Source organism: Podarcis cretensis (assembly GCF_951804945.1).
Source record: "Podarcis cretensis genome assembly, chromosome: 1".
Lineage (NCBI taxonomy): Eukaryota > Metazoa > Chordata > Lepidosauria > Squamata > Lacertidae > Podarcis > Podarcis cretensis.
This window is the reverse complement of record NC_137170.1, coordinates 43,415,567-43,442,959: the sequence shown is the minus strand read 5'-3', so window position 1 is coordinate 43,442,959 and position 27,393 is coordinate 43,415,567. Positions and strand designations below refer to the sequence as shown.

At 43.5% G+C, this 27,393-nt stretch overlaps 1 protein-coding gene across 12 annotated transcripts in view; it reads right to left on the bottom strand.

Annotated features, from left to right (window-relative positions):
• Positions 1-267: 267 nt before the first annotated feature.
• LOC307223269 (serine/threonine-protein kinase PAK 6-like) overlaps positions 268-27,393 on the bottom strand; it is a 52,251-nt gene continuing 25,125 nt past the window's right edge. For 6 of the 12 annotated variants that reach the window (XM_079989187.1, XM_079989185.1, XM_079989183.1 and 3 more), the window contains 8 exons: positions 22,981-23,189; positions 18,844-19,476; positions 8,703-9,188; positions 8,106-8,239; positions 5,873-5,999; positions 4,078-4,203; positions 3,116-3,250; positions 268-2,073 (listed from right to left, as the gene is read on the bottom strand). In XM_079989187.1, the coding sequence (XP_079845313.1) occupies positions 1,906-2,073; positions 3,116-3,250; positions 4,078-4,203; positions 5,873-5,999; positions 8,106-8,239; positions 8,703-9,188; positions 18,844-19,476; positions 22,981-23,184 (2,013 nt within the window). In that variant the 5' untranslated portion in view covers positions 23,185-23,189 and the 3' untranslated portion in view covers positions 268-1,905. Of the gene's footprint in view, positions 2,074-3,115; positions 3,251-4,077; positions 4,204-5,872; positions 6,000-8,105; positions 8,240-8,702; positions 9,189-18,843; positions 19,477-22,980; positions 23,190-25,210; positions 25,364-26,051; positions 26,149-27,393 lie in introns of those variants that run through there. The other 6 variants (XM_079989186.1, XM_079989188.1, XM_079989192.1 and 3 more) reach the window with 3 other exon arrangements.

Here is a 27,393-nt window from a genome sequence, read left to right as displayed (position 1 = left end):
CAGGGCTGCACCTGTGCCTCATTACTGCCATCCACTTCCATAATAAAGCACTATTGGCCAAATGGACTTCACACACCCCTCACTGTCTTGTTGGCCATTCTTGACTGCAACTACATGGAACTCATTTGGGCCACTGATTTGTCTGTCAAGTTTATAGGCCTGAAACTTTCTGTGGCAAGTTTTTAAACTCTTGAGTTAGGAACTCTGTGGAGCACTTTGGAATAAGGATAAACACATTTTATAAAAACATTTCAACATTGCAATGGGTTTATGAATAATCAAAATTGTGTTTTAATTTAAAACAACAAATGCAAACAACTCACGGAAAGGAGAAATATTTGTTTCAGATAATTAAGTTAAAAAGAAGGAAGAAAGAAACCTGGGAGTTTTTTGCACAGGATTCCTGGAACATACAGACATATTTTACAACAAGCTCTCCCCACAATATTTCAAGTTTTTTGTTGTTGCTGTTTTTACACGTTTTCATATGTTTACCACTTGGTGGATTGTGTAAGGGCAGATTCTGAGGCAGTAGAAGTGACACTTGACCCCCCTCCAACCTACCCCTCCCCACTTTCCATAACTCCTGCCCAAATGTATCACAAAACTGAATTCCAGTTATGTTACAACTATGCTCCACACAGTAACACACATAATACAACCTAAACTAATCGGTGCCAACTGATCTGGACATTACACAGATAAGACTTAACCATATAAAATTTCTGCATCAACCTTAGATAAGAATATTAGAAGTGGTCCACCTACATCCAGGAGATTATAGAACCATGAGCACACATTTAAACTCTGTTCCATGCATTTCCCCTATTCTCAACAACATAGGAGGTAGGTAGAGTCTTAACATTCTCACTGGCAAAACAAACATTGTTCAGTGGAATGGGAGAGCTTCAGCATTTTATTGACCTTGCAGCAGAATTCAGAGCTAGTGAAAAACACAACCCAGCAGCTGCCTCAAGGCCGTATCCTTGGTCAAGTCCAGTGTACTTAGAGGGGCCTTGATATGAGCAAACTGAAGTTCTTATCGGGACAACCCTTGTGCTGCCTTCTACTTCCAGTCTTCGCTGGAGAAGGCACTGCGTTTACATGCCGTGGAGTTTCAAGCATCAGGTTCCAGCATCTCTGGAGAAATGTCTGCCATGAAGCGCTGCTTGCCAGCTGGTGTAAGATTGTGAAATGACAGACCATTCTTAAGGTTTAAAAAGCCACAGGCCCCATATTAGTCCCAACTGTAGAAAGAAAGTAAGTCCTGGAAAAATGATTTGAAAGGAAACAAGGTAGACGAGTCTTTTGTAACAGGATCAAGTAGCCCATACATGAGATGAGATGATTGTTTTAGGGAAGCCCATTGCCAAGCTTATGCCATCCAGATGATTTGGACTCCATCTCTCATCAGCTCCAGCCATCACAATCCAAATCATCTAAAGGGCACCAAGTTGGAGAAGCCTGTTTTCAGGTTAAAGTAAGGATGTCTACCTTCAAATGTGTTTTAAAGAACAAATACCATCCTGCGAGAGGAATGTTGTTCCAGCGCAGTCAGTAGATGAAGTCTCTGGAGGTCTGCAGGTATGTACAAATCAAGTGGCGAGAATCTTCTTACAAACACCAAACATACTCCTGAAATAGGAACTATCCCAGAAGCTTCACAATATATATATTAAGACTTGTAGGAGTCCAGCTTTTGATTGTCTTCAGCAATGAAAAAGAGAAAAAGGTAAACATTAAAAAGCAGCTCAAGATGATGAAAATTCCCTCTCGCATTCTCGGAAAGGACGCTGACAAGTTCCAAGCCATGTTTGCGGGGCCAGGCTGCCCTTGATCTGGTAACTCCGAGAGAAAGACTGCATTCGAATGCTATGATATACTAGGTGCTTCTTAAGTTTGGGGTCAGCAGGTGGAGGTCCGTTTCCTATACCGCTGAATAAGGGGCACCAGGCACTCTGGAAGTCCTGTCTGAAGCAAAAAGGGGTGATCAAGGAGTTCTTGGGCTGTTGCTCGCTCTAACGGGTCTCGTGTTAACATCCGTTCCAAGAAGTCTCTTAAAACTGGAGACGTCTGTGAAAACAGAACAATTCAGATAAGCCATTTCAGGGCAGGAGGGTGGATGAAGGGCAGTACACACAGTTAATAAATAACAACCAGTAGTAGTACTTAAGGACATATTTAAATATACAGACTCTGCAAATGATGCTTGTGTGGAAAATGTCCTCCCCTATGTTGTTTCAGGTGATCGTGCTACTTGACTAAAATGTGATTGATAACATGATCTAAGCAAAAAGTGGAACCAATGGGCTCAGGAAGCATTTTACTAACTAGCAGCCTTGATCAGGTCCAGCATTTGATTTAAGATGCAGCGGTGTTCACAAACCTTTTATTGTGAGAGGCATTTCTTGTACCAGCCACTAGATGCCAGCACCAGCCTATAGAACCAAAAGCTGAAATCAATACTAACTTCTTGATTCTGAGTCTGAACAAATCTCAAGTACAGTGGTACCTCTGGTTACATACTTAATTCGCTCCGGAGGTCTGTTCTTAACCTGAAACTGTTCTTAACATGAAGGACCACTTTAGCTAATGAGGCCTCCCGCTGCCGCTGCGCCGCCGCTGCACGATTTCTGTTCTCATCCTGAAGCAAAGTTCTTAACCCGAGGTACTATTTCTGGGTTAGCAGAGTCTGTAACCTGAAGCATATGTAACCTGAAGCGTATATAACCTGAGGTACCACTGTAGTCAGTATAAAAGGTGGGATACATAGACCCAAAGGATGCAACTATCATAAAGCAACAGCTCAATTGTACTTGGGTTCTATGGCCCAATTTTCAGGGAGCAGGAGCTGCACTTCTCCGTGGCAGTTTCAAATATCACAGGATCCTTCAACATGGAAAGAACTTCCACACAGGGGGAAAATAGGGCAAATCCACGTATATTACCTTGCATGCCAATAACACGTGCCTTTGTTTCACTGTGCAGATCTGCTACATAAGACGTATGTGAGATTATCATAAGCAACCACCTGTACTGGTTTTTTCATGCCTTTCCGCGTACAACCAGATTCTATGAAGTACCTGGCTGTGACATTTCTTACAAACTGACTGACCTTATGAGAATTCTTTATTTTGGGAGGAGGGCTGTCACGGAGCCTCTTCATTGCTTGGACTGGAGAATCACTGAAATAAGGGGGTTCTCCATCCACCATCTCGATCACCATGATTCCCAAAGACCAGATGTCTACCTGCAGAAGCAAAATATTGCATCAGTACAGATGGCCTGTAGAAAGATACCCCATGGTCCTCTGGCGTTTACAGAACTTCTTACCTGTGAAGCAGACTAGCAAAGAGGTACTGGGGGCCTTATATCAGCAAAGAACCTGAAAGGCTGAATCAGGAGTGGGAAAACTGTGGCTGCCCAGATGTTGTTGGACTCCAACACCCATCATACTTGACTACTGGGTAGACTGGCTGGAGCTGATGGGAGTTGGAGTCCAAAAACAACTGGTTCCCCCCTGTAATATCTTAAAGGACTCATCCAACCTCCAAATTATAGCACAAAAGCATTGCTTCACAATGTTCCTCTTAGGACTGTCATTACCTTTCCTCTTTGCTTTTACACACAAATACACACTCATCCAAAACTTCCAAGTTCTGCTAAAGAATAATAATAATAAGTAATCATATTTTGTTAAATAGGAAAGTTGCCTACTTCCATGTTTTATTCTGGTTTTGTGGGCTTGACTTTGCTCCTTTTAGACTTCCAAAGCTGTGAGAGCAGTTTTATATTCATGCTAACCTTTCACTGGGGTGGAGATGTAAGTGCTGCTGGAATTAACGCAAAAGCAACACAATCCAGATTCTTGCATCCTACCATCAAGCATGGTTCCCATCGTGGTGGGCCACACACTTCACAAGTAACGTAGCAGAGAGCAGGAAACAGTGAGGCATGCTAGGTCAGATACACCTATGTATGTCAAGGAATTGGTTTCAGAAAGCATCGTAAACCAGGTTTAAATGGATATGTCCTGCTCATTTGCTGCCTCTCTTGCAGTCCAGGAATGATAGTTACCTCTGTGGTGTATGGAGACCTTGAAATAACTTCCGGAGCCATCCAGTACGGTGTCCCCACTAAGGACTTCCTTTTGGGGACGTCCTTACTGATTTGAGCACAGAAGCCAAAGTCGGAGAGTTTCACCTATCCCAAAGAAGCAAAACGTTACCCTAAAGTTACCAGGAAAATAAAATGGGGCAAAGGGGCAAATAAAGCAGGTTGTAGGAAAACCTGGAGGCAGCCTGGGTCCAGGGATGCCAACTTGAATGTTGGGGTGGGGTGGGGACAGGTAAGCCACACGCCACATAATCACAAGGCACAGCACATGCACACCATTTGAATAGCAATGCCCATCAACTCGGGGGGGGGGGCAACTCCCTAAAATATTTTATTGGGAGGGCCAAAAGGACCTCAGTCCCTAGGACAGGCACCCCCAACCTGTGGCCCTCCAGATGTTTTGGCCTACAACTCCCATGATCCCTAGCTAGCAAGACCAATGGTCAGGGATGATGGGAATTGTAGTCCAAAACATCTGGAGGGCCACAGGTTGGGGGTGCCTGCCCTAGGAGTTGGTTCCTATGCCTGGGTTGCAGGAGTAGGAGGTGTAAAGGGGGCAAAAAGTGAACATATGAAACTACAGTCAAACCTCGGTTGTCAAACGTAATCCATTCCGGAAGCCTGTTCAGCTTCCGAAATGTTTGACAACCGAGGCGCGGCTTCTGATTGGTTGCAAGAGCTTATTGTACTCAAGTGGAAGCCGTATCAGACGTTCAACTTCCAAAAAACGTTTGAAAACTGGAGCATTTACTTCTGAGTTTTTGAGCGTTCGGGAACTGAAACGGAGCCATTTGGGAACCAAGGTTTGACAAGCCCTTGGCTAGCCTAGTGCTGTCTATGCTGAGCAGCAGGAGAATATCCAAGTCCTTGGACAAAAGCAGGGGTAGCCAACTTGGTGCTCTCCAGATGTTGTGGACTAAAAACCCCATCATCTCCAAGCAGCATGGTAATAATAATAATAATAATAATAATAATAATAATAATAATAATAATTTATTTCTACTCCACCCATCTGGCTGGGTTTCCCCAGCCACCCTGGGCAGCTTTCAACAGAACATTAAAAACAGAATAAAACTTCAAACATTAAAAACTTCCCTAAACCGGGCTGCCAGGAATCATGAGAGTTGTAGCCCAAGATGTCTGGAGCTTCATCACATTGGCTGCCACTGGGCAAAACTCTTGCTCAAACTGCTGCCTGAGGACCATAGTAGACTATGAGATTAACAAGACGCCCAGGCAATTGCTAAAGGTCAAGTGTGGGCATGAGAGGCCTGATCCGACTGGGACCCTGCCGCAGAGGGAATGGGGCTTCAACCTTTGGCCTGACCCCTCCTGCTGGGGTTCAAATCTGGACTGGGCCCTCTGCTGCCTGCTATTTTCTTGGCATGGGGGGGAGCCCCCACTTGCTCCAATGGGAGGTGTGCGCCCCACGACATGCAGGTACAGAAGGCCCAATCTGGACTGGGAACACAGGGAGGCAAAGAGTTAAAGCCTCCTAATCCCACCACATACATTGGGTTCTTGATCTGGATGCCCCCCAAAGATGCTTGCAATTTACTTTTTAAAGCCATTTGCAATTGCTAATTCATGTGGAATGGATGTCCACTGTGGGCCTGAAATCTATCTTAAACTACAGAATGAATTTGTGACTTTCAGTGCACAAAACCTGCTATGGCACAGGGGAGCTGGAGAGAGGGCTTTGCAAAGCGTTGTCAGGGAAGAGAGAGAAGAGCCCAAACTGCGAAAGAATTCTTACCCTTCCATCAAGGGTCAGGAGAATGGAGTCACTCTTAATGTCTCTGTGAATCACACCTTCGGAATGCAGGTAAGCCAGTGCCTGCAGAACTGACTCACACACTGTAGCAATTTGCTCTTCATTCAGCCTGAAACAAGAAGCAAAAATAAAAAAATCGGAAGTAATTTTCTTTCATAGAGCAGAAGCAATTAAATATCCAATTATGTCTGATGGCATGAGGTTTAAGTGAACTTCCTGCTCTGTCCAGAGTATCGGAGCTTGTAATGGAATGGTGGTAGCCACAACCACTGATTTAGAAAAGGATTAGACAAATCCATGAAGTACGGGGCCTGCAGTGACTGGAATAGCTGTGTGGAAGTTTCATATACAAAAGACGCTTGCAGAATTCCAGAATTTTGTGGGAAGGATTCATAGAATCATAGAATTGAAGAGTTGGAAGGGACCCTGAGGATCATCTAGTCCAGGGGTCAGCAACCTTTTTCAGCCGTGGGCCGGTCCATTGTCCCTCAGACCATGTGGTGGGCCGGACTATATTTTGAAGGGAAAAAATGAACGAATTCCTATGCCCCACAAATAACCCAGAGGTGCATTTTAAATAAAAGCATACGTTCTACTCATGTAAAAACACACTAATTCCTGGACCGTCCGCAGGCTGGATTGAGAAGGCGATTGGGCCAAATCCGCCCCCCGAGCCTTAGGTTGCCTTCATCTGATCTCGTGCAACCCCCTAATGTGCAGGAATATGCAGCTGTTCCATAGAGGAATCAAACCTGCAACCTTGGCATTATCAGCACCACGCTCTAACCAACAGAGCTATCCATAATTAAAGCGAATTAAAGTGCTCTGTGGCCCTAGCACAACAAATGCACTGTAAAAAAGAAATAGATTTTTTGGGGAGGAGGGGTAGGAAAGTAGAGAAATGCACTGAAAAGTGTGGGATAAACAGATGATTAATGACAGACATACTGTATACTGTAAACACCCCACAAGGAAATCAGAATGAATGCTCATTGTCGTATAAACTCTCCTCGAACGAACGGGAACAAATGCTCAATGAAGGCAAGACATGGTCTAACCCCCATGTAAGTTTTGTGCAAGCAAACCAGGTTGGGGCAGCATGCTGGAGTCACACAATATCACCTTTATACATTGCACCAGTGGGAAACTGCCAATGTAGAATTTATTAGCAAATCTAACACTGTAGAACTTGAGCTCAACAAATCCTGGGAGTGGGCAGCTTGCGACAGAAAGTAATTGTCCCTCTTTGTGTTTTTATTTACATTACTGATCTTGCTAGGCCTATTCATTCCCAGTGGCTGCTAGCTGGGTGTGGCTGATGGGACCTTGTGTTTATTGGACTGCGTTCTTATTTATTCTCACAGTGGCCAATCGGATGCCTATGAGAAGCAACAGCACACACCTTATTTGTGCTCTCCTGAAAGTGGCATTCAGAGGGATATGCTGCCTCTAACAGTGGAGAAAAGACACAGATACCAGGGCCAGTACTTCTTGATAGCCCCATGCTCCATGAATTTGTCTTATGCTCTGACGGAAGCTATCATTTATTTATTACATCTGTATCCTGCCTTTCCTCAAGTATCTCGAGCCAATTTACATGGTTCCTTGTCATTCTATTCTTACAACAACCCATTGAGATTGATCAGGCTGAGAGACAGTTACTGGCCCAAGGTTGGGTATGTTTAGCCTGACTAAGAGGAGACTGGGACACGGGTGGCGCTGTGGGTTAAACCACAGAGCCTAGGACTTGCCAATCAGAAGGCTGGCGGTTCAAATCCCCGTGACAGGGTGAGCTCCCATTGCTCGGTCCCTGCTCCTGCCGTTTACCTTCCCGCCGGAGTGGTACCTATTTATCTACTTGCACTTTGACGTGCTTTCGAACTGCCAGGTTGGCAGAGGGAACAAGCGTGTTTTATCCGGCTCCAGAGGGCAGGGTGGTGAACCCAAACTAATGACTTCAGGTAACAAGAAGGGAGTTTCCAACAAAAATTGAGGAAGAACTTTCTGTTGGTAAGAGCCGTTCAACAGTGGAACAGTCTCCCTCAGGAGGTTGTTAAACAGAGGTTGGATGGCCATCTGTCATGGATGCTTTCGTTGAGATTCCTGCATTGCAGGGGGTTAGAGTAGATGACCCTCGGGGACTCTTCCAATTCTATAGTTCTATGATATTTTAGGCAGGAAAGGTGGGAAGAAATGAGGTTTTTTTTTAACCTACCTGATTTGGGACAGAATATCCGTGAGGGCTCCTCCCTGGAGAAATTCCATCAGCACCCAGAGTTCATCACCAACCAGATAGCTTTTGTACATCTCCACCACATTGTCATGTTGGTAGTCTCTCATTATCACCACCTGAGAAAGATCCAGTGCAGTGCAAAGTAACTATCATTGCAAGGATTTCTGTGTGCACAATGGGACTTTCCATCGGATACAGTTTGCACAAAGCAAACTGGATCACCAAACAATGCAGCCACACAACATCAAAAATAAACCCCAAACATTTACATCCCAAACGCCGCAGATCAATGGCCTGCCTGGAATATTCACTTTCTTCATTCATCTCCCTACTCTATACTAGCTAATATCGCCCTCTTTTGTAATCTGGCCCATATTCGCTTTGTCGACTGCCTTTAGAAATACAGGACTGGTTCCAGTTAGGCATGTTTTAGTCCCATTGAAATCACTAGGGCAATTTAGTCATGTCTAACTCAAATCCCTTTGATTTCAGTGGACTACAGCTCAGCTAACTTAAATCTGGATCCATCCCATTCAGTATTCCTTGCCATCTCATTCATCTCTTCCCTCATCTAGTCACCTCATTGAAAAGAAGCTCTCGTCGCTGCTGCTTCCGCAAGTCCATCATCTTCACTGCCACCTGCCGTCCAGAATGCTTCTCACGTGCAATGCAGACGATACCTGTAGACCCCTCCCCAATCTTAACATAGTTTTCCAGCATTGTCCTGGGGTCGCCTTGGTCCACCACCATCCTCAAAGCAGCTTTGAACTGCTCGTGAGTGACGACAACCGGATCCTCACTGGATGGCTGGGCTTTCGAGTCCAAGGGAAGGTGGAGGTTGCTGGAGCTGGTTTGGGTGTGTCTGTTCCGGGGGGACCCCGCGGGCGACGGCCGGCCTGGAGGCAGAGCCGCTGCAGTCTCTGTGGTCGGGGATTTCTGAGGGGTCCCAGCTTCTGAAATCCGAGCGTACTCTGGCGCTGGCTGGTCCGAGGGAAGGGACTGGGACTTGGCAGCAGGGCTGTGCGGTGAACCCCAGTGCTGTGGCGGTCGGTAGAAAGGACTGGGCTGGAGGAGAGCAAGAGAAAATGGCATTATTAGGAGGGCTATCAAGTCAGTTTTACAAAATCTCAGTCCATTTCTCAAATGAATTTCTGTTAAATCGTTAATTGCTTAAGGGTGAAATCTGAACCTGCTTTGCCCTGGGATGGAGGGCATGAATTGGATGGAAGGGTCCCCTGGTCCAGCCCTGCTGGGTTCCACTGGCTCCTACCTGTGGAGTGATGCAAGGCTCTTCATCCCACCTGCTGAATGGGCAGGCAAGCAGGAGTATCACTGGCATGAACCCCATGGTTGGTAGCCAGCAAAAAGCCACAAGTGGTGTGTTCTGAGGGCGAGGTGGGGCTGATCCCAGGCAAGCCCTCGCGCCCAATGCATCAGGCCCAGTCACAGCACTTTGCTTATCTCTCCCTTCCCGCTGTGGCTGGCATGCACAGCAAGACCAGGGGAGATCTGTGACCTTGTGTGATGTCCACAGGGGAGCCGGATTCTCCTGCTCCTCTGCAATTTGAAAAATGAAAAACTATACCCAAGGCTGTTTCAGGATGAACTACATGAAGTTTGTAATAGCAACCAACAAGCCCAAATGGTTCTTAGCTTACTGGTTGTGATTTCTTTGGTGTGATACAAATTGCAATCTCTTGTTTAGATGTAACACTAAGTCAGCAGTTTGTTTCCTTTCCACGCTAGCAGGGATGAGTGAAAAGGCTCAGACAGGTGAATTCACAGGAAATGGTTAAGTATGGTTTACCATGACATGTGAATGAGGTCACTGATTTACAGTGACACACCACACCAAATGTACACATCTCTATTAGCAAAGTGCTGGTTATGCTTGGAAAGGGGAGATTTGTGTTTTCCGAGGCACCTTCTAACATGCTGCAAACCTCTTGAAAAACTGGTTTGGTGATGACAGAACTACAACAAGGGGAAATGCTTGTTGTAGACATCCAGAGAAGGATAAGAATATGCCCCCACCCCCTTGAAAACAAGTTTTCTGTGTTATATGCAAGAACACTCACAATGCATTAAAAATACATAGTTGCTCAGTTTTATTTGTTAAAGCTAGTTGACTTTTCAAAACATGCACACTGGAAACTTAAACAATTTGATTCCATACAACAAAACATTTCACACTTCTAGTATCTGTATGACAACAAATCAATCAGTCATTAGCTCTTCCTAAAAAAAACCCCAACATTATCTGTTCTTCAAGGCAGCAACCAACCAAAAAACAAAACAAAAACACAGCTCTAAGCATACTCTTAAAAATTAAGTGATAGACCTCTCTTTGCCTGAGATCTGCAAGAGCCAATGCTAGCCAGAGTATCTATCCCCACCCCCCATCCATAAAAAGTGAATAAATACTTTTGGCCACTTTGTAAACGGATCTAAGATTGATGGATGAAAAGTGCTCTGTTAAGAACCCAAGTGAAGATGCAGTGAGAGAGTCAAATAAAAGAAAACGTAATTACCCAAATTGGAACATTGGCCATAATACCAGCGTTCTCTTGGGGAAAATGCCCAGAGAGTTTCAATAAATGTAAGTGATCCTCGCGTCACTGGCACAGCGACTTGCAGTAGTACAGCATTAATGCTTTTATTGCATTGGTTTTGGGTTATTTCAAAAGAATTAGATTTCTTTCCTGAAGAATACAAGAATCCCCCAGGCCACTACTGAAGAGAAGCAGCCTTACTTTATGACAGAACACAACATAAGCCCGACCTAAGAGGAAAAGAGTTCTAGAAGATCAGCAGTTTGCTACAGCTTGGCTTGATACACCTAAATTAATAGAGAGCCGCATGAGATGAACGTTGTTGCTATCATTTACATTTCTATCCCATCCCACTTCTTCTCCAAGTAGTTCAGGGTGGTGTAGTTGGGGGATTACTTCGTTTTATAATCACAACCACCCTGTGAAGTAGGCCCAACTGAGAAAATATGTGTTTCATGGCTTGGTGAGGGAAGAGATTTGAATCAGTTGAAACCTCTCAGGATATGGACAGGTAAAGTGGCAGCCAAGACACAGATGCATCGGAAAGCAGCCCTTTGGTTAGCTGGGCTGGAGAAAGCAGTGTCTGTGGGGAATTAAAGAAGTACATCCACTGTGGGCCCAGACTGAGTCGCAAGTTTCTTTTTCTAGGTTCAAATGCTGTCCTTATTAAGTAGCTGAAAGTCAGTGGCCTTAACCTTAAGGAGGTGTGGCTTTGACAAACTAATACATAATATAATAGAGAGGAGAGGAAGTTTTCCTGTTTTCCCAGCACCTATACTCCACCTTGACTGTACATAGTGAACTATCTAAGATAAGCTTTTATTTTTTAACCTATTGACCTCTGTGGGTACACACACACACAGGGAAATGCAAATTTATTTTGCTTAGTAACACATTGTGGGTTGGGGACACACACACACACACACACACACAGTTACAAGTAACTGCCTGTTGAAAATTACTTCCCCGTCTTCTACCTGCACCACCCTTCCATTCCAGCTGAGACACGTTCCTGGAGGAAAGGTGTTTTCAAACCTCCAGCTTTGTTTTACAGACGTGTTTTATGTAACCTAGAGCACCCAAAAAAAGAGGTGCCCTTGCTCACAGAGGCCTTCCTTCCTAATGATTAGACCAAATATCCATTCTCCATGTCAAGCTTTCTAAAAACACACACGCACAAGTAGCCATGTGCCTAGAAAAACAGAAATTTGTTCTTTTTGTTTATTTTAAATGTTTATAGGATGCACAAAGTTCTCTGAAGGCAGTGAGCAGCAGTATAAACATAAATACTCATTATCATATTACAGTGGTACCTCGGGTTACATATGCTTCAGGTTACAGACTCCGCTAACCCAGAAATAGTACCTCGGGTTAAGAACTTTGCTTCAGGATGAGAACAGAAATCATGCTCCAGCTGCGCGGCAGCAGCAGGAGGCCCCATTAGCTAAAGTGGTACCTCAGGTTAAGAACAGTTTCAGGTTAAGAACGGACCTCCAGAACGAATTCAGTTCTTAACCCAAGGTACCACTGTATAAACTTTCTAATTTAAAAAATAAAATACAAAAAGTAAGCAGACATACTTTGAAATATAATCCAGGCAGTAGAAACACTTTGCTAGCATCATAGAATCACAGAATTGTATAGCTGGGTGGGTCCAATAAAAGTACATCAGTTAAAAGGTGCTCGAAAGAGAAAGGTTTTTTTAAGCATTTCTGTTTTTTTTTAAAGAAATATTTATTAAGGTTTTTCAGAACAAATCCAAATCAAAACAATACATCAAAATTAACAATCAAAAACAGCACAACAGAACAAAACAACAGAAACAAAAAATAAAAAATTATTGCTTACTTACTAATTTTTTAACCCTCTTTCCTGACTTCCTCACATCTCCTTTTTCTGCGTTCCCCTTTACACAAATCAATTTTAGCAATTTCTTACCCTCTTTCCAATCTTATTCAGTATTGTACATTTCAACCTATTATGCATTTATTTTCCTTCTTTTTTAAGAAAAAAAGAAAAGAAAATTTTATCACATGTTCTTTGTAATTTAACTTAGTCCTTTATATCATTTGTTTAAACACAACATAATAGTGCTCTGGTCTTACCCCTTCTTTTCATATTTCTTTGCATATTTCTTTTTACCAAACCCCTAATGCCCTATTATTTTTGTATCTCACATCATTTTAACATTCAAACATTTTACAATGTTTTTGAAGATATTATTTAAATTTCTTCCAGTCCTCTTCCACCGATTCTTCTCCCCGGTCTCGGATTCTGCCAGTCATTTCTGCTAATTCCATGTAGTCAATGACTTGCATCTGCCATTCTTCCAAGGTGGGCAAATCTTGTGTCTTCCAGTACTTTGCGATGAGTATCCTTGCTGCGGTCGTTGCATACATAAAGAATGTTCTATCTTTCTTTAGCACCAATTGGCCGACCATGCCCAAGAGAAAGGCCTCTGGTTTCTTAAGGAAGGTATATTTAAATACCTTTTTCAGTTCATTATAGATCATTTCCCAGAAAGCCTTAATCTTTGGGCATGTCCACCAAAGGTGAAAGAATGTTCCCTCAGCTTCTTTGCATTTCCAACATTTATTGTCAGGCAGGTGATAAATTTTTGCAAGCTTGACTGGGGTCATGTACCACCCATAGATCATTTTCATAATATTTTCTCTTAAGGCATTACATGCCGTAAATTTCATATCAGTGGTCCACAACCTCTCCCAGTCAGCGAACATAATGTTATGACCAATGTCCTGTGCCCATTTAATAATGGCTGATTTAACTGTTTCATCCTGAGTATTCCATTTTAACAGCAAGTTATACATTCTCGAAAGTATCTTGGTTTTAGGTTCTAACAGTTCTGTTTCTAATTTTGATTTTTCCACCTGGAAGCCTATTTTTTTATCCAAATTGAAGGCTTCTCTTATTTGATGATAATGTAGCCAGTCTCGCAATTTATCTTTTAGTTTCTCAAAACTCTGCAATTTCAATGTATCTCGGTCTTGTTCTAGTATCTCCCAATATTTTGGCCATTTGGCCTCCATATTGAGTTTTTTCAAAGCCTTGGCCTCCATGGGTGATAGCCACCTTGGAGTCTTGTTTTCCAATAGATCTTTATATCTTGTCGAGACATTAAACAAGGTTTTTCTGACAATATGGTTTTTAAATGCTCTGTTAACTTTTACCTTGTCGTACCACAAATATGCATGCCACCCAAAAGCATTATTGTACCCTTCCAAATCCAAAATGTCAGTGTTCTCAAGAAGTAGCCAGTCTTTCAACCAGCAGAATGCTGCTGATTCATAATAAAGCTTCATGTCTGGCAGGGCAAACCCCCCTCTTTCTTTAACATCTGTCAATATTTTAAATTTTATTCTGGGCTTTTTGCCCTGCCAGACAAATTTAGAAATATCTCTTTGCCACCTCTTGAAACAATCCATCTTGTCCACAATCTGTAAAGTTTGAAACAAAAACAACATTTTTGGCAATACATTCATCTTTATAGCAGCAATCCGACCCAACAAGGAAAGCTTCAATTTTGACCAAATTTCTAGATCTTTTTTAACTTCTGACCAACATTTCTCATAATTATCTTTAAATAAATTCAAGTTTTTAGCCATCATATTGATCCCTAGGTATTTCACTTTCTTAACCACAGTTAAGTCTGTCTCCTTCTGAAACCTTTCTTTTTCCATTGTTGTCAGATTCTTCTCTAAAACCTTAGTTTTTTGTTTGTTCAATTTAAATCCTGCCACATGACCAAATTCTTGAATCAATTCTAACACCCTTTTCGTACTAGATTCTGGCTCCTGTAATGTAAGAACCAAGTCATCTGCGAAGGCCTTAAGTTTATATTGTTTAGCTCCGACCCTAATTCCCTGGATCGACCGGTCCCTTCTGACCATGTTCAAAAGAACCTCCAGGACCGATATAAATAACAATGGAGAGATAGGGCAGCCCTGTCGTGTTCCTTTTTCAATCCTAAACTCTTCTGACACCACATTATTAACTATCAATTTTGCCTTTTGTTCTGAATAGATTGCTTCTATCCCATTTTCAAACCCCCATCCCACTCCCATTCCCTTAAGATTTTTCTTCATAAAGTTCCAAGAAATGTTGTCAAAGCATTTTTAAGCATTTCTGAATGCCACGTTTGAAGGGGCCAACCATGCATTGCTTGGAAGGGAGTTCCACAGAATACAGCCCACCACTGAAATGACAGTAAGAGCTGTTCGACAGTGGAATTTGCTGCCAAGGAGTGTGGTGGAGTCTCCTTCTTTGGAGGTCTTTAAGCAGAGGCTTGACAGCCATATGTCAGGAGTGCTCTGATGGTGTTTTCTGCTTGGCAGGGGGTTGGACTCAATGGCCCTTGTGGTCTCTTCCAACTCTATGATTCTATGATTCTATGACCTGTCCCTTCTGCTATCAGTCTAACAAGTGTTGGTTCTACAATCTGGAGGGTCCTCAGGCAAGACACCTCTGTGGTTCCCCCTCCCTCAGTGACTTGACCTCCTTACTGTCTAGGGATGGAGGAGAAAATAGATTCAGTTCACACTGAAAGATGAATCCACCTAATTCTTACTTTCTGAAACAATATGCGAACTGAAATACCTTTCAAAATCTATGCTTCTCCAAATTTTGCAATGCAGTTCTCCAGGCATGTCATGTGAACAAAAATATACATACCAGGGGGCATATAAATCTACATATTAGTGAAAATAATATCATCCTATATAAAAACAAGTTATATTAGGTAAAACCGCTTTGCAGAAACATGCATATCAGGCAAAATTACATACAAATATGTCTATACAGTGGTACCTCAGGTTAAGTACTTAATTCGTTCCGGAGGTCCGTACTTATCCTGAAACTGTTCTTAACCTGAAGCACCACTTTAGCTAATGGGGCCTCCTGCTGCCACCGCACCGCTGGAGCACGGTTTCTGTTCTTATCCTGAAGCAAAGTTCTTAACCTGAAGCACTATTTCTGGGTTAGCAGAGTCTGTAACCTGAAGCGTATGTAACCCGAGGTACCACTGTACAGTCAAACCTCAGTTCTCGAACGGCTCCATTTTCTAAAGTTTCAGCTCCTGAACGCTGAAAACCCGGAAGTAAACACTCCAGTTTTTTAAACATTTTTCAGAATCTGAATGTCCAACACAGCTTCCACTTGAGTGCAAGAAGCTCTTGCAACCAATCGGAAGCCGCGCCTCGATTGTTGAACGTTTTGGAAGTCGAACGGTCTTCTGGAATGGATTACATTCAACAACCGAGGTTTGACTATCAGCAAAAATTAACTGATGATTAATTTTCATAAGGACTTTACTGTAACACACAAACTGCTGTGGAAAGCTGAAAGTGCAAAAATGAGAAACTGAGAGAAACTGAAACTGACAGAGTCACCAATTCCTACTGGTGTGATCCATACCGTTTTGCTTTTTCCCCTTTCACTGAAAGGAAAGACACAGAATGAGAAACCAGCAGAGACCTCAAGGTGCTCTGCAAACACCCTTTAGGGGAAAGAGTGGTGATGTTGCAATCTAGGTCAAGTTAACATGGGCCGCAGCCTGACTCGCTCACTACTTGCAATCTGCTCTCACTGAGCAACCACAGTGTGTGTCATCCTCTTGCATTTATGAAGATGTTCTGAGTCAGCCAGAACTCAACACACTTTCAGCTGAGCTTCCTCCTCTTGGCTGGCCCAGAACAAACGTGGTTAGTCAATAGCAGCAACCAGGAGTCGTGCACAACCAGCTTCCAAAGAACTCACAGCATTGAAGGCTGAATTGGTTTTTAATCCTGGATGTCTGAAAGCACCATTCAGAATCAGATTGAGGAAGGGAAAGCCAGGAGGGGCATTTTTAAAATTACAGACATTTCACACACCCCCATATACACAAGTTCTACTCACGCACAACTGTGTATATGTGAAGTGCCAGAAAATAATGAAATAAATAGAATCAGATCAGGAAGTGATGCGAGACTGAAGAGTCCTTGTGGCTAGTGAGGAGACCCTCATGGAGTTCGAAAAAGACATTAGTGAGGGCAGAGGAAGCCCCAAAGAGGCTAGAGGTGAAGGGGCTTTGTTTAGGCTGCTCAGCCTCCCCGACTAACAGCTGATGTTCAATAACACAGGGAACTCTGTTCTGGATTTTGTTCTGGCATCTGGCGTAAACTGAAAGTGATTACTGAAGAAATCCTGTAAATCATGAGCTATACTCAGGTTGATTTAATACAGAGAAGAGATGGAACTAGAATTGTAACTAAGGCATTTAATTTCATAAAAGCCGTTTTGGTAAAAGTAAAAGAAAGGCATTGGCACAGTGTTTGTGTGAGGTGGGAGACATCAGGAAGGCCAAGGATCTGTATGGGGCCAAAGGAGATGTTCATGCAGTCACAGGAATCCTGCCTCCAGCACAGGGGTTCTCAAGCTTTCTACCTTCAGGTGAGACCGTGGAAAATGACTGAGGCCCACCAGCCACAGGAGCAAAGCCCATCAGAAAGTGGCAGATGGAGACAGCATTTGGCATATCCACCTATCAATGACTAGCATAATTTTCCATGAATATCAAATCAGTCTTTGATAAATTCTTTACCACAGCATTTTCCTTGCTGCGAGGAGTTCCATAGCTCAACTTTCCTCAAGCTACTACAGATGTTGGCTCTGGAGGTATTGTGACTCAGCCTCTTCAATTTAGACAGAATTTGCTGATCCAGTGTCTCTACATGGAGAAGGCATTTTCTTTTATATTTTTCCCTTCCCACTCCTACTTGCCTCTCTAAGTATTTTTACCCATCTCTTGTAGCTTCTTATCTCATTCTCCTTTCACACTCAACTTGTGCCTTACTTTCAGCACATGCACCCCAGCCAGCCAGTTTTTTTCATCCCTCCCTCCAGTCCTTCTACATTCATTTCTTCCTCCTGTAACAACTTTCCTCTCTTGTTCCCTTCCTTTGTATTCCCAGCTTGTTTGCTATATAAATAAATAAATATAATAACAAAATATATGACTGGGTTGCTTGGGGCAGAGCAGGCCAGGAAGGAGGCAGACAAGGACACTGAAGCCCGCTGGTAGGTCCCAGCCCACTGCTTAAGAACCACTGATCTACCATTTTATTTTCTTAAACAAATGCAACCTTGAGAGCTTACGTGAATGAATGGCCATTTGAGGGCAGGGGTGTGATAAAGCAGCTGCATTCACCATATTTCCAATGGGTATTTTCTCACTCAAAATTCAGCCCCCGTTATAATTTTCTCCCCATAAGAAGAATAGGTAGTCACAGATTCAGGAACATCTGGGTCTTTAGTACACAAAGATCAAATTTCATTGGATTTCCGTATCGTCATGAGGCCTAGAAACATATGTTTTGAAGAAAAGTAGAGGGTCCAAGGACTAGTTGCGTAGTGATCCAGAGTAATGGAGAGTCCAAGACCTGATACTATTCTGCAGCAGGGTCCCTGTCTCCAGAGTCCTACAGCCACCCAATGAGCATGAAAGGGGAGCTTTTTAGTCACTTCATGCTCCAAAGCTAAGCATCTAGGAACACTGGAAACATACAACGCTCCAGTTTCAAAAGAATGGTGTGCAAGTTCTGCTCCATACAATAGAACTTCACAGAAAACACAACTTAAGTCCCTCTCAAAGAGGATGTTGGAGCTCCAAATCATTTGCCCACGTATGTGCACAGAAAATAGTAGATCTGGCTAAAAGGCAACACATGGAGATCTGCACTGATTGGGGCAATGCATCCCTAATTATAGCTATGATATAATTATAAGATTGTTGTATAATCCAAGAAAGCTGTATGATCTTAGAACGGCGAAAGGGTGTGACCACCATGAATTCGCCACTACACTACTGCCAAGGACAATGACATTGACAAGCAGATTATGATGATTGCAGACATAGATTTGCTTGTTTGTCTTGGCTCCCTTGACAGCTGTACTGTGGGCAGCAAGGGGAAATACAGTTTGCCAAAGAATATACCAGCATGCTCTGTGGATTGTGTCAATGGTGTAACATCAGTGCAAATTTAGGCCAATAGCTGCTCCATAATGCAAGCATAAGCCCTGGCCTGACATTAACTTTAAACTATTAGAAGCCATATTGACCTTCAGAACTGTACTTGAAAGGCACCAACCTCTCAGGCACAAAATAAACATACCTTTATCTGTGTTTGGCTGTTTCCGATCTTGTTTGAGGCGCTGGACGAGGGGAACACGCTTCTCAAGAGCCTCCTCTTCAAGCTGTTGTCTCTCGATTTGGAGCCAGGACTGCCTTCCCCGGGCGGCCTCGAATTAGCTTGGCTCCCCTGGCTAGGCTGAGCGTAGTGCTCTTCGGAGCTCCATCCCCTTCCAGCATCTTCACTGTTTGCCTCAGGAACCGGGATGTATTGCTGGCACTGAAAACCTGAGGAGAGTGGGATAAAGCGGCTGTTTGCGCCCTGGAATTCTGAAGGGCCAAGAGACTGCGCTTTCATCACGAGGCCATTGGAGTGAGCCTGTCCGTCCAATGCAGGTTTATAATCTGGCCATAAAGTCTGCCGTCTCGAGGACTTGCTCCCGCCATTGCAGTTGAGGTAGTTTCCATATTTGTCTGCCCAGTCTGGTTCCGCACACTGTAGGTACATGTCAGTGGGTCCATCTTCTCCCAGAAGCCCCAGCGACTGCGCTCTTCTCCTGCTCGTGGGACTTTTCCCCCTCAGGGTATTTGAACTGATGAGGGAAAGCTTCTGGATGTCATTGAGTATCCCAGAGATATATCCTTCCACTTCAAATGTACTGGCTCTCACAACCGTCTACCACAAAACAAACAAAAGCTATGTTAACGTTCTGTGGTCACCTGTTCAGGCATTCTCAGAAGATTCTCAGGCATTTTGAGTGTGTAACTTGAACCTACGTCTCACTGGAATTAGAGATTTATGGGGTGAAGCACATTCTGCTTTACATGCATACATACGGTACATATGCTGTGAAGCGCCTTGAGATCTCCAGATGAAGGGTGGTATACAAATTTAATAAAGATTACATACAAAATTTTATTTGTATGCCACTTTTCCACAGTTCAAACCATGCTCAAGGCAGTTTACAACATAGAAATACCCATAACTACAACATGACAAAAGTAGTCATAAATAAATAAAACATTTAAAATACACAAGCAAACTGAACAACTGCCACATAAATCACAAGATCTAAAATAAAGATATAAAAATTTGAGAGCAACAACTCCCCCCCCCCACAACAAAAACTCCAAACAACACCCCAGCCCAAGTCTCTGTTCAGCACCCTAGTTTTTGTAGCTGGAGTCCGTCAGGGCCCTGCCCTCCCAGGTAGGTGGAAAGCGCCTGCAATACTGGGAGCAGGTCTTCCAGGACTCATAGCCGAGATGGTCATCTACTGTGTGATGCTGAACTTGAATTGGAAAAAGGCTTAGCGCTACCTATAAAAATACTTAACATGGCAAGGTGCTGAGAAATATACCTCATGCAAAGCCACCGCCCCCCCACGCCTCAGATAGACAGTACATTTGTGCCTCCTGCTATTTGTTTTTATTTGCTATTTGTTTTAAAAACTGGAGCCATGTTCAGTCATTGACAAACACACAACAATAGTTGCATTAATGGAAGGGGGGAGGAGATGCTCCTACCATTGCACCCTGCAGCAGCTCCAACCAAAGTCTTGCTCATGCATTAAAGACATATCTCTAGCAGTGCATCCTGCAGGTCTCCTTTGAGCCATGGAGAGCCTTTAGGAGATTTTGGAATAGGCGCAAGGTGAATGCAGCCTTCCCCACTCTGGCCACTAACTCACATTTTTAACAACAATGGAATAGGGGTAATATCTGAGGCTCAGTTCAAGGATTCATAGGGCTGAGGGAGCGGGGCTTGTTTCAATCTGTGCAGACAATATGAGAAGGGAAGAGTTTGGAGTTAAGCCACGGTAAATGCACACATGATGAACCAGCTATTTGGATACAATCCACAGTCTTGTTCTAGCTGTCTGCTACCCCTTACTGAGTGATGTATCAAAATGCTGTGGGGGAAATCATCTGCAATACTAAATCTATAATAATGATAGCTTTATGTTCTCACCGACCAACTCGCCCACAGTAAGAAACTGGCTCCATTCTGAGACAAATCATATTGTGACCATGTGCAAATAATGTTGATTCTGGAACGTAATACAGTGGTACCTCGGGTTAAGTACTTAATTCATTCGGGAGGTCCGTTCTTAACCTGAAACTGTTCTTAACTTGAAGCACCACTTTAGCTAATGGGGCCTCCTGCTGCTGCCACGCCGCCGGAGCATGATTTCTGTTCTCATCCTGAAGCAAAGTTCTTAACCCGAGGTAATATTTCTGGGTTAGCGGAATCTGTAACCTGAAGCGTATGTAACCCAAGGTACCACTGTATAGCACACACGTATCTCCATCCCAGACGCCTGCCCCTCCCACACCTTATCTACCTTGCAGCTTAGCCAACTCATTTACTTAGGAAGTAAGAAGCTTAAGAATCTATTAACTAACACCATCTATTTCACTACAGGGAGGCACGATACAATACCCATGCCTTCTCCTGGCACCATTCCCAATCCGTATGGGGGGGAAACTTCCCCTGGAGTGAGAAGAGAATTTCTTCCCTTTGCTAACATCTCTGCAGTGCCTTCATAAAACACAGGCTGAATTAACTGCAGCAGTCAAAACAGTAGCTTCTTCTGACTACTGACTCCCTTACTCATGCAAGGATGCAGTTCACTGTAAGATATAAATATGGTAGAGGACTACCAGAGAGCATTCACATAAGCGTATGTGCTACTCCGTAATCGGTCAGGAAGGCCTGATCCATCCACCCGGGTTTAAGCCAATCCTATGACCCAACCATAACTACCTCTTTCCTCTCTCTCTACCTATTCTGGCCGGTGGTAGTGATTCTAAAATAGGCAGAGAAAAGCTCGAACAAATATGCTGCCCTATCAGGAACATGGGGATCTGCACTAGGACTGGGATGTTCCTTCTCTCCACTTCTGCCATGGAAATGCATCCATCTACTTGTGCAGACACGCATATGTGCTCTTTTGCTTTTTGTCAACAGTCTGACTTGCTCTGTCAGCCACCCAGCTGGCTCAGGAGACGGGCCCTGGCAGATGGGTTGGGCTTTTTGCTCTGTATGTGATGATAATTTAATAAAAAAAGAGTTGCGGGGTGGGTGGGGAGGAAATGGCTGAAACAAATGCTCAGGTCAAGGAGCCCACTTAACAGGGACTGCTTGGCCTCTTCAGTCTCTCTCTATTGTTTGAGAGTATCTCCCATACTCATAATTTCTGGGTTACGGCAACAGAATGGGCTTCGAGACAGTTTGCTTCACACAGCTTTCCCAAGATGGAATGAGATTATATCTAGGCAGTTAAAGACAAATAAAGGACAACATCAATTCCAAAGTGAGATGAAGAGCGCCCAGACGGGAAAGAGAAAAGAACTCCTATACCATTGAAAGTTGTTGCTAATGTATTAATTACAAAAAACCTGTTTTAAAAAGCCAACATCTAAAACCATATAAAATAGACACCCATGGCAAACATCCAGCTGGGAAAGCCTGCTGGAGCAAAGACGTCTTCAATTGTTTCCGGAAAGTGTGGATAGTGGGTGCCTGTTCTATCTCAACAGGAAGCGTGTTCCACAGACAAGGGACAGTCGCTAAATAGGCCATTGAGTCCAGCTCCCCGTTCTCACAGTAGCTGAACAGTTGCCTGTGGGAAACCAGCAAGCAGGATCTGACCAGCAAGAGCCCTCTCCCCTACTGTAGTGTCCAGCAACTGGCATTCAGAAGCATTGCTGCCTCCAACTGTGAAGGCAGAGCAAAGCCATCATGGGTAGGAGTCACTGGTAGCCCTCTCCTCCATGAATTTGTCTCATTCTTTTAAAAAGCCCTCCAAGTTGGTGGCCATCACCTCCTCTTGTGGGAGCCGGTTCCATAGTTCAACTATGCATTGCATGAAAAATAAAAGAATTTGTCCTGAATCTTCTAACACTCAGCTTCATTTGGGGTCTACAAGTTTTGTATAAGAGAAAAAGGAAGGACTTTTCTAGTCACTTACTCCATGCCATGCATAATTTTATAAACTTCTATCATGTCACCTCTTATTTGCCTTGTCTCTGAACTACAAAATCCCAACACCTTGCAACCATTCTTTATAAGGGAGTTGCTGCATCCCCTCCATATCTGACAAGCTGAAATGTAAAGGAGGGACTATTTAATTCAGATTCCAGATGACTGGGGAGAGTTCAGATATTTCACCCTCACCTTCATAGGCTGAAGCTGCACCCGGGTGATCCTTGAAGGGTCTACGACAGGTTTGGGCCGCCTCAGAGTGTCCAGGATATTCTGCCATTGCAGAGGCAGGCCAATAAATTTCCCCTCCTTTGGATCAAACGAGGTGTGCACACGGTGCTCAAAGTTCTGTGGAGCAGAGATCTCGGGGCGTTTCTTCTTTTTCTTGCGGAACATCGTGCCTGGATGAGAAAGATAAAATAAGCTGATTTATTTATTTTTGGACCACAATACAAGAAGCTGGTCGCACGTTCCAACTGTAAGGCTCAGCTGGAGACCCACATTCCCCATGCAGAGCTTTCTCTCTTTTCAGATTTCAGTTGCCTGCACAGCTCTTCAACTTCACAAGGAGCTCTCCTGAGCCTGCTCACTACCACAGTTGGGATATTTTTGCTCTGAATTTGGGTCAGAGGCAGAGCATGAATTCAGTAGGAATAATGTCTACTGTAGCAGCCACAGACTTTTCTGGCAATATTTGCATTATGCATCACACTTCAGTGTCACGCTTACTAACGTGATCACATTCCATATTGTTCATCGCAGTCGTCACAGCTAATACCATAGCTCCAAGCAAAAATATGTACCACATATTCTGAATGTATTCTTTGCCATCCTGCCCTATTTTCTGGGGTCAGCGCAGTCCGTAATAGCTGGATGATTATAATACTGCACTACTGTGACATGCTGACTTCAGAGGGAAGTTCATTTTGTCTGCAAACTACATCACGGTGCCCACAAAAGAGCCTAGATTTAATGAACAGGTTTTAAAATGGACAAGATTCAAATGTTGCTCATGAAATATGTAGAGCAGTCATTCCTTCTCTGAAGACAGTTGGGAACCCAAAACACGAGCATCTAAATGGTAAAGACAAAGGGGTTGATGATTAAAGGTAACCTGATTTTCACATAACACTTATTATTATTATTATTATTATTTATACCCTGCCCTCCCCGGCCAAAACCGGGCTCAGAGCGGCTAACATCAAATGTATAACACATTAACATAAAATCAGGCAATCAATTAAAATACATCCTATAATCAGATCAGGATCAGAATAAAACCCAATCAGATGGCAACCTGCAGATTAGGGCTGGGAACCTTAAATGCTCACCAGGCCCAACTGTTTGTGCTGAACTTATATGCACCTGTGAGAAAAACTGGGAGGCCACTTTCATTCAAGTTCTTATGAAAGGGGAGAGGGAGTCAGACTGAACCCTGGCCAAAGACCTGGCGGAACAGCTCCATCTTGCACTAAACCATGGTTTAGTGTGAACACACAGGTTCCTGCAGAGGAGATCACAGCAGCTGAGTTCCTCCCCCAGATCTGCAGCTGCCATGCTGCCCAAGGTAATCCATGGTTTGGCTTAGTGTGACATCCAAACCTGGGTTTCTGGCTTTCTCTTGCTCCAGCTGCAGTGGCAGACTGTGGGGTCTAAAATTTCAGCAGCCCCCTGTGTGACACCAACATTCAGATACACACACCTGCCTCCCATGCTCCATTCTCCCAGTGCGACCGAACCAACCACGCTAACCTAAATCTGCTTCTGCCAGCTGTAACCAAGGTAGTCCACAAGCTGTACCACGGTGCTTTACAGGGGGAGAAGCACAGGAGCCACAATCTCTCTAGAAATCCACACATTTACACTTAGTCAAACCATATAACCACTCAGTCACATGCAAACCGAGCCTTTACCAGATTACCTTAAAAGGAAAACTGCTGAACTAGCAAACTGTGTGAGATGAGCTGGCCACTCTGATCAGCAAACTGGTTGATAAATTCTAGCTCATCTATGTACCTGTCCAATGTATATCAAACTTACACAATGACACACACCTGCACAGGTTTGCATTCATCTAGATTTCAGAGTGTCCAGACACAGTGCTGGCACTACTGGGTTATCCTACTTTACACTGTCCCCCTGTAAAGCAGTACATTGTAGTACCATACTGCACACATACTGTACACATAGATATACACACAAGAACATATGCCCTGTTCTTCTGTTGAAAAACGGCTCCCAGAGTAGTTAACTGCCCTGAGACCTCCGGGTATAAGGCGATATATAAGTCAATAAAATAAAATAACAACAACAACATTTACAAAGATCAGTAATAAGACAGTCCCTGTCCTCAGGTTTGCAATCTAAAAGATACAACATAAAAGGAAGATGGAGGGAGGAGGATATAAGAAAAGGTAGGTACCAATTCTTAGTTATTAATTCTTCTAATGACCAGTTGGAATGGTCAAGCAGAGAGCAGTTCATAACACTTTTGGCTTCTTCCTTTTTGCTATAGGTCACTCATGCTTCCACTTCTCCAAAGTTCCCCAGAGATTCCTGTCTATTCTTTAGCTCTCTGCAAAATACAAACAAAAATGGTGTGATGTCCCAGGGGTTCCCTAAAAGGCCCTGGCTCCTACCTGTCCACCAAGTCCAGACTTCCCCTTAAGTCCTGCCCCCCACAAATACACAGCGGCCTCCACCTATTGAGTTAAGCTCTACTTTTATTCAGGATTACATTCATACCTCACTTTTTCTCCCAGGAAAGTGACTCAAAGTGACATAAATACTTCTCTTTCTCTTTATTTTATCTGCACAATCACCCTCTGAGGCAGGTTAGGCCGAGAGATAGTGACAGACCCAAAGTTATCCTATGGGCTTCATGCATGAGTCAGGATTTTAACTCTGGCCTCCTGGGTCCAGTACTCTAACTGTTACACCGCAACAAAATAAAACAAATCCTTCCAGTAGCACCTTAGAGACCAACTAAGTTGGTATGAGCTTTTGTGTGGATGCACACTTCTTCAGATACACCGCAGGGAGATTATTCTTTTATACAATTCACTATATAAGCCAAAGCCATTGCATGGGGTGAGATATGCTACCCTATATTCCCCCAAACCAAAAGACATTCAGAAATGTAAAGCGATTAAACATATTTATTTATAGAAAACAACACCCAGAAGAACAAATACAAAACAAGGAACAATGGTTCTGTTTAGCCTAAAACGCTGACTCCCCCCTGGAAAAACTATTCCGACTACCAGCCTTTGAAGCAGTCCTCTCTCTCTTTTTCTGTTCCCACTCAACAGCTCCTCTCTCTCTCTCTCTCTCTCTCTCTCTCTCTCTCTCTCTCTCTCTTTCTTTCTCTCTGCCCAACTGTCTCCTAACTGCCCTTCTCGAGAGATGGAGAGTATCTGTCACTCACTCTGACTCCACTCGCCATTCCATCACACACAAACACACCTGCTGTCACTCATTCTTCTGTTAACACTTCTCCTTTCAAATAACTGCCTGAATTTGGTGCTTCATGACAACAAACAGAGGACGAATTTGGTATAAATAGCAATATGCATTTTGGATATGCTCACTGATTACTTATTACTCCCATCAGCAGGGGTGTCACTGTAGTTCCCTCAGATATACTCCCAGTTAGTGAGGCAATCCATGAGGTAGAGATTGTTTCAAAAGAGTACTTTTGACTACTGTCAACAGCTTCTACTGAACTAAAGCTGGCAATTGGTTCACTGTGGGCAGGAAAGATTGAAGGCTAAGCTTATAGTGTCGACCCTCTAAACAAAAAAATGAGTGCCCACTCCTATGTCTAAGAATGATTTATGCCTAGCAATGTTGCTGGTAGCAACAGAAAGATGCCAAGGCATCATGAAGCTTCCATCAATATAAATGAGCTACTAAATGAAAGTGAGTTAGCCAGGAGTCATAAGAAGAGTTCAGGAAGTTGTGCCCTTGATATTAAACAAATGTCTCAGCTGTCAAGAGAGTATGAGTAATACCTATCATTATCTTGACAAATAGTCTGATGTAGGAAGTAATGTCATCTAAAACATTGTCATCTACACTATTGTCCCCAAAGTCCAGTCAGCTGTGGTCCCCCAAGCTATTTTCAATATAGCCATAATTGTAAAAAAAAACCACACACACACAAAACCACCACCTCCTATTACCTTGGGCATTGAAAGCAGAGTGGCAAGCCAACCAAATGTGCCCTTCAACATCCAACAGAAAGCCCCACCTCAGCACAAAAGAACAACAACAAACAACATAATTAACAGACTCAGTAATTTTGTGATCTTGCTACTTTAGACTTTGCTCTTCCTTTTTCTCCTCACTGGTTATTCCCATGGAGCCACTCCCATACCAAGGGCCTGTGCACAGAAGGTGAAATGAACCACACTAATGCCACCTTAGCGTGGGAAATTGTGTGACATGTAGTCAAGTCACAGTCAGCCTTTTTGCCACGTTATGATTTCCCAACAGCTTGCAAATGTCTCTTGCGTGACACATTCAAGGCAGCCCACAGACATGAGACTAACAGTACTACCCCTATGCATATTTACTCAGAAGTCCAATGAGTCGAAAGAGCCT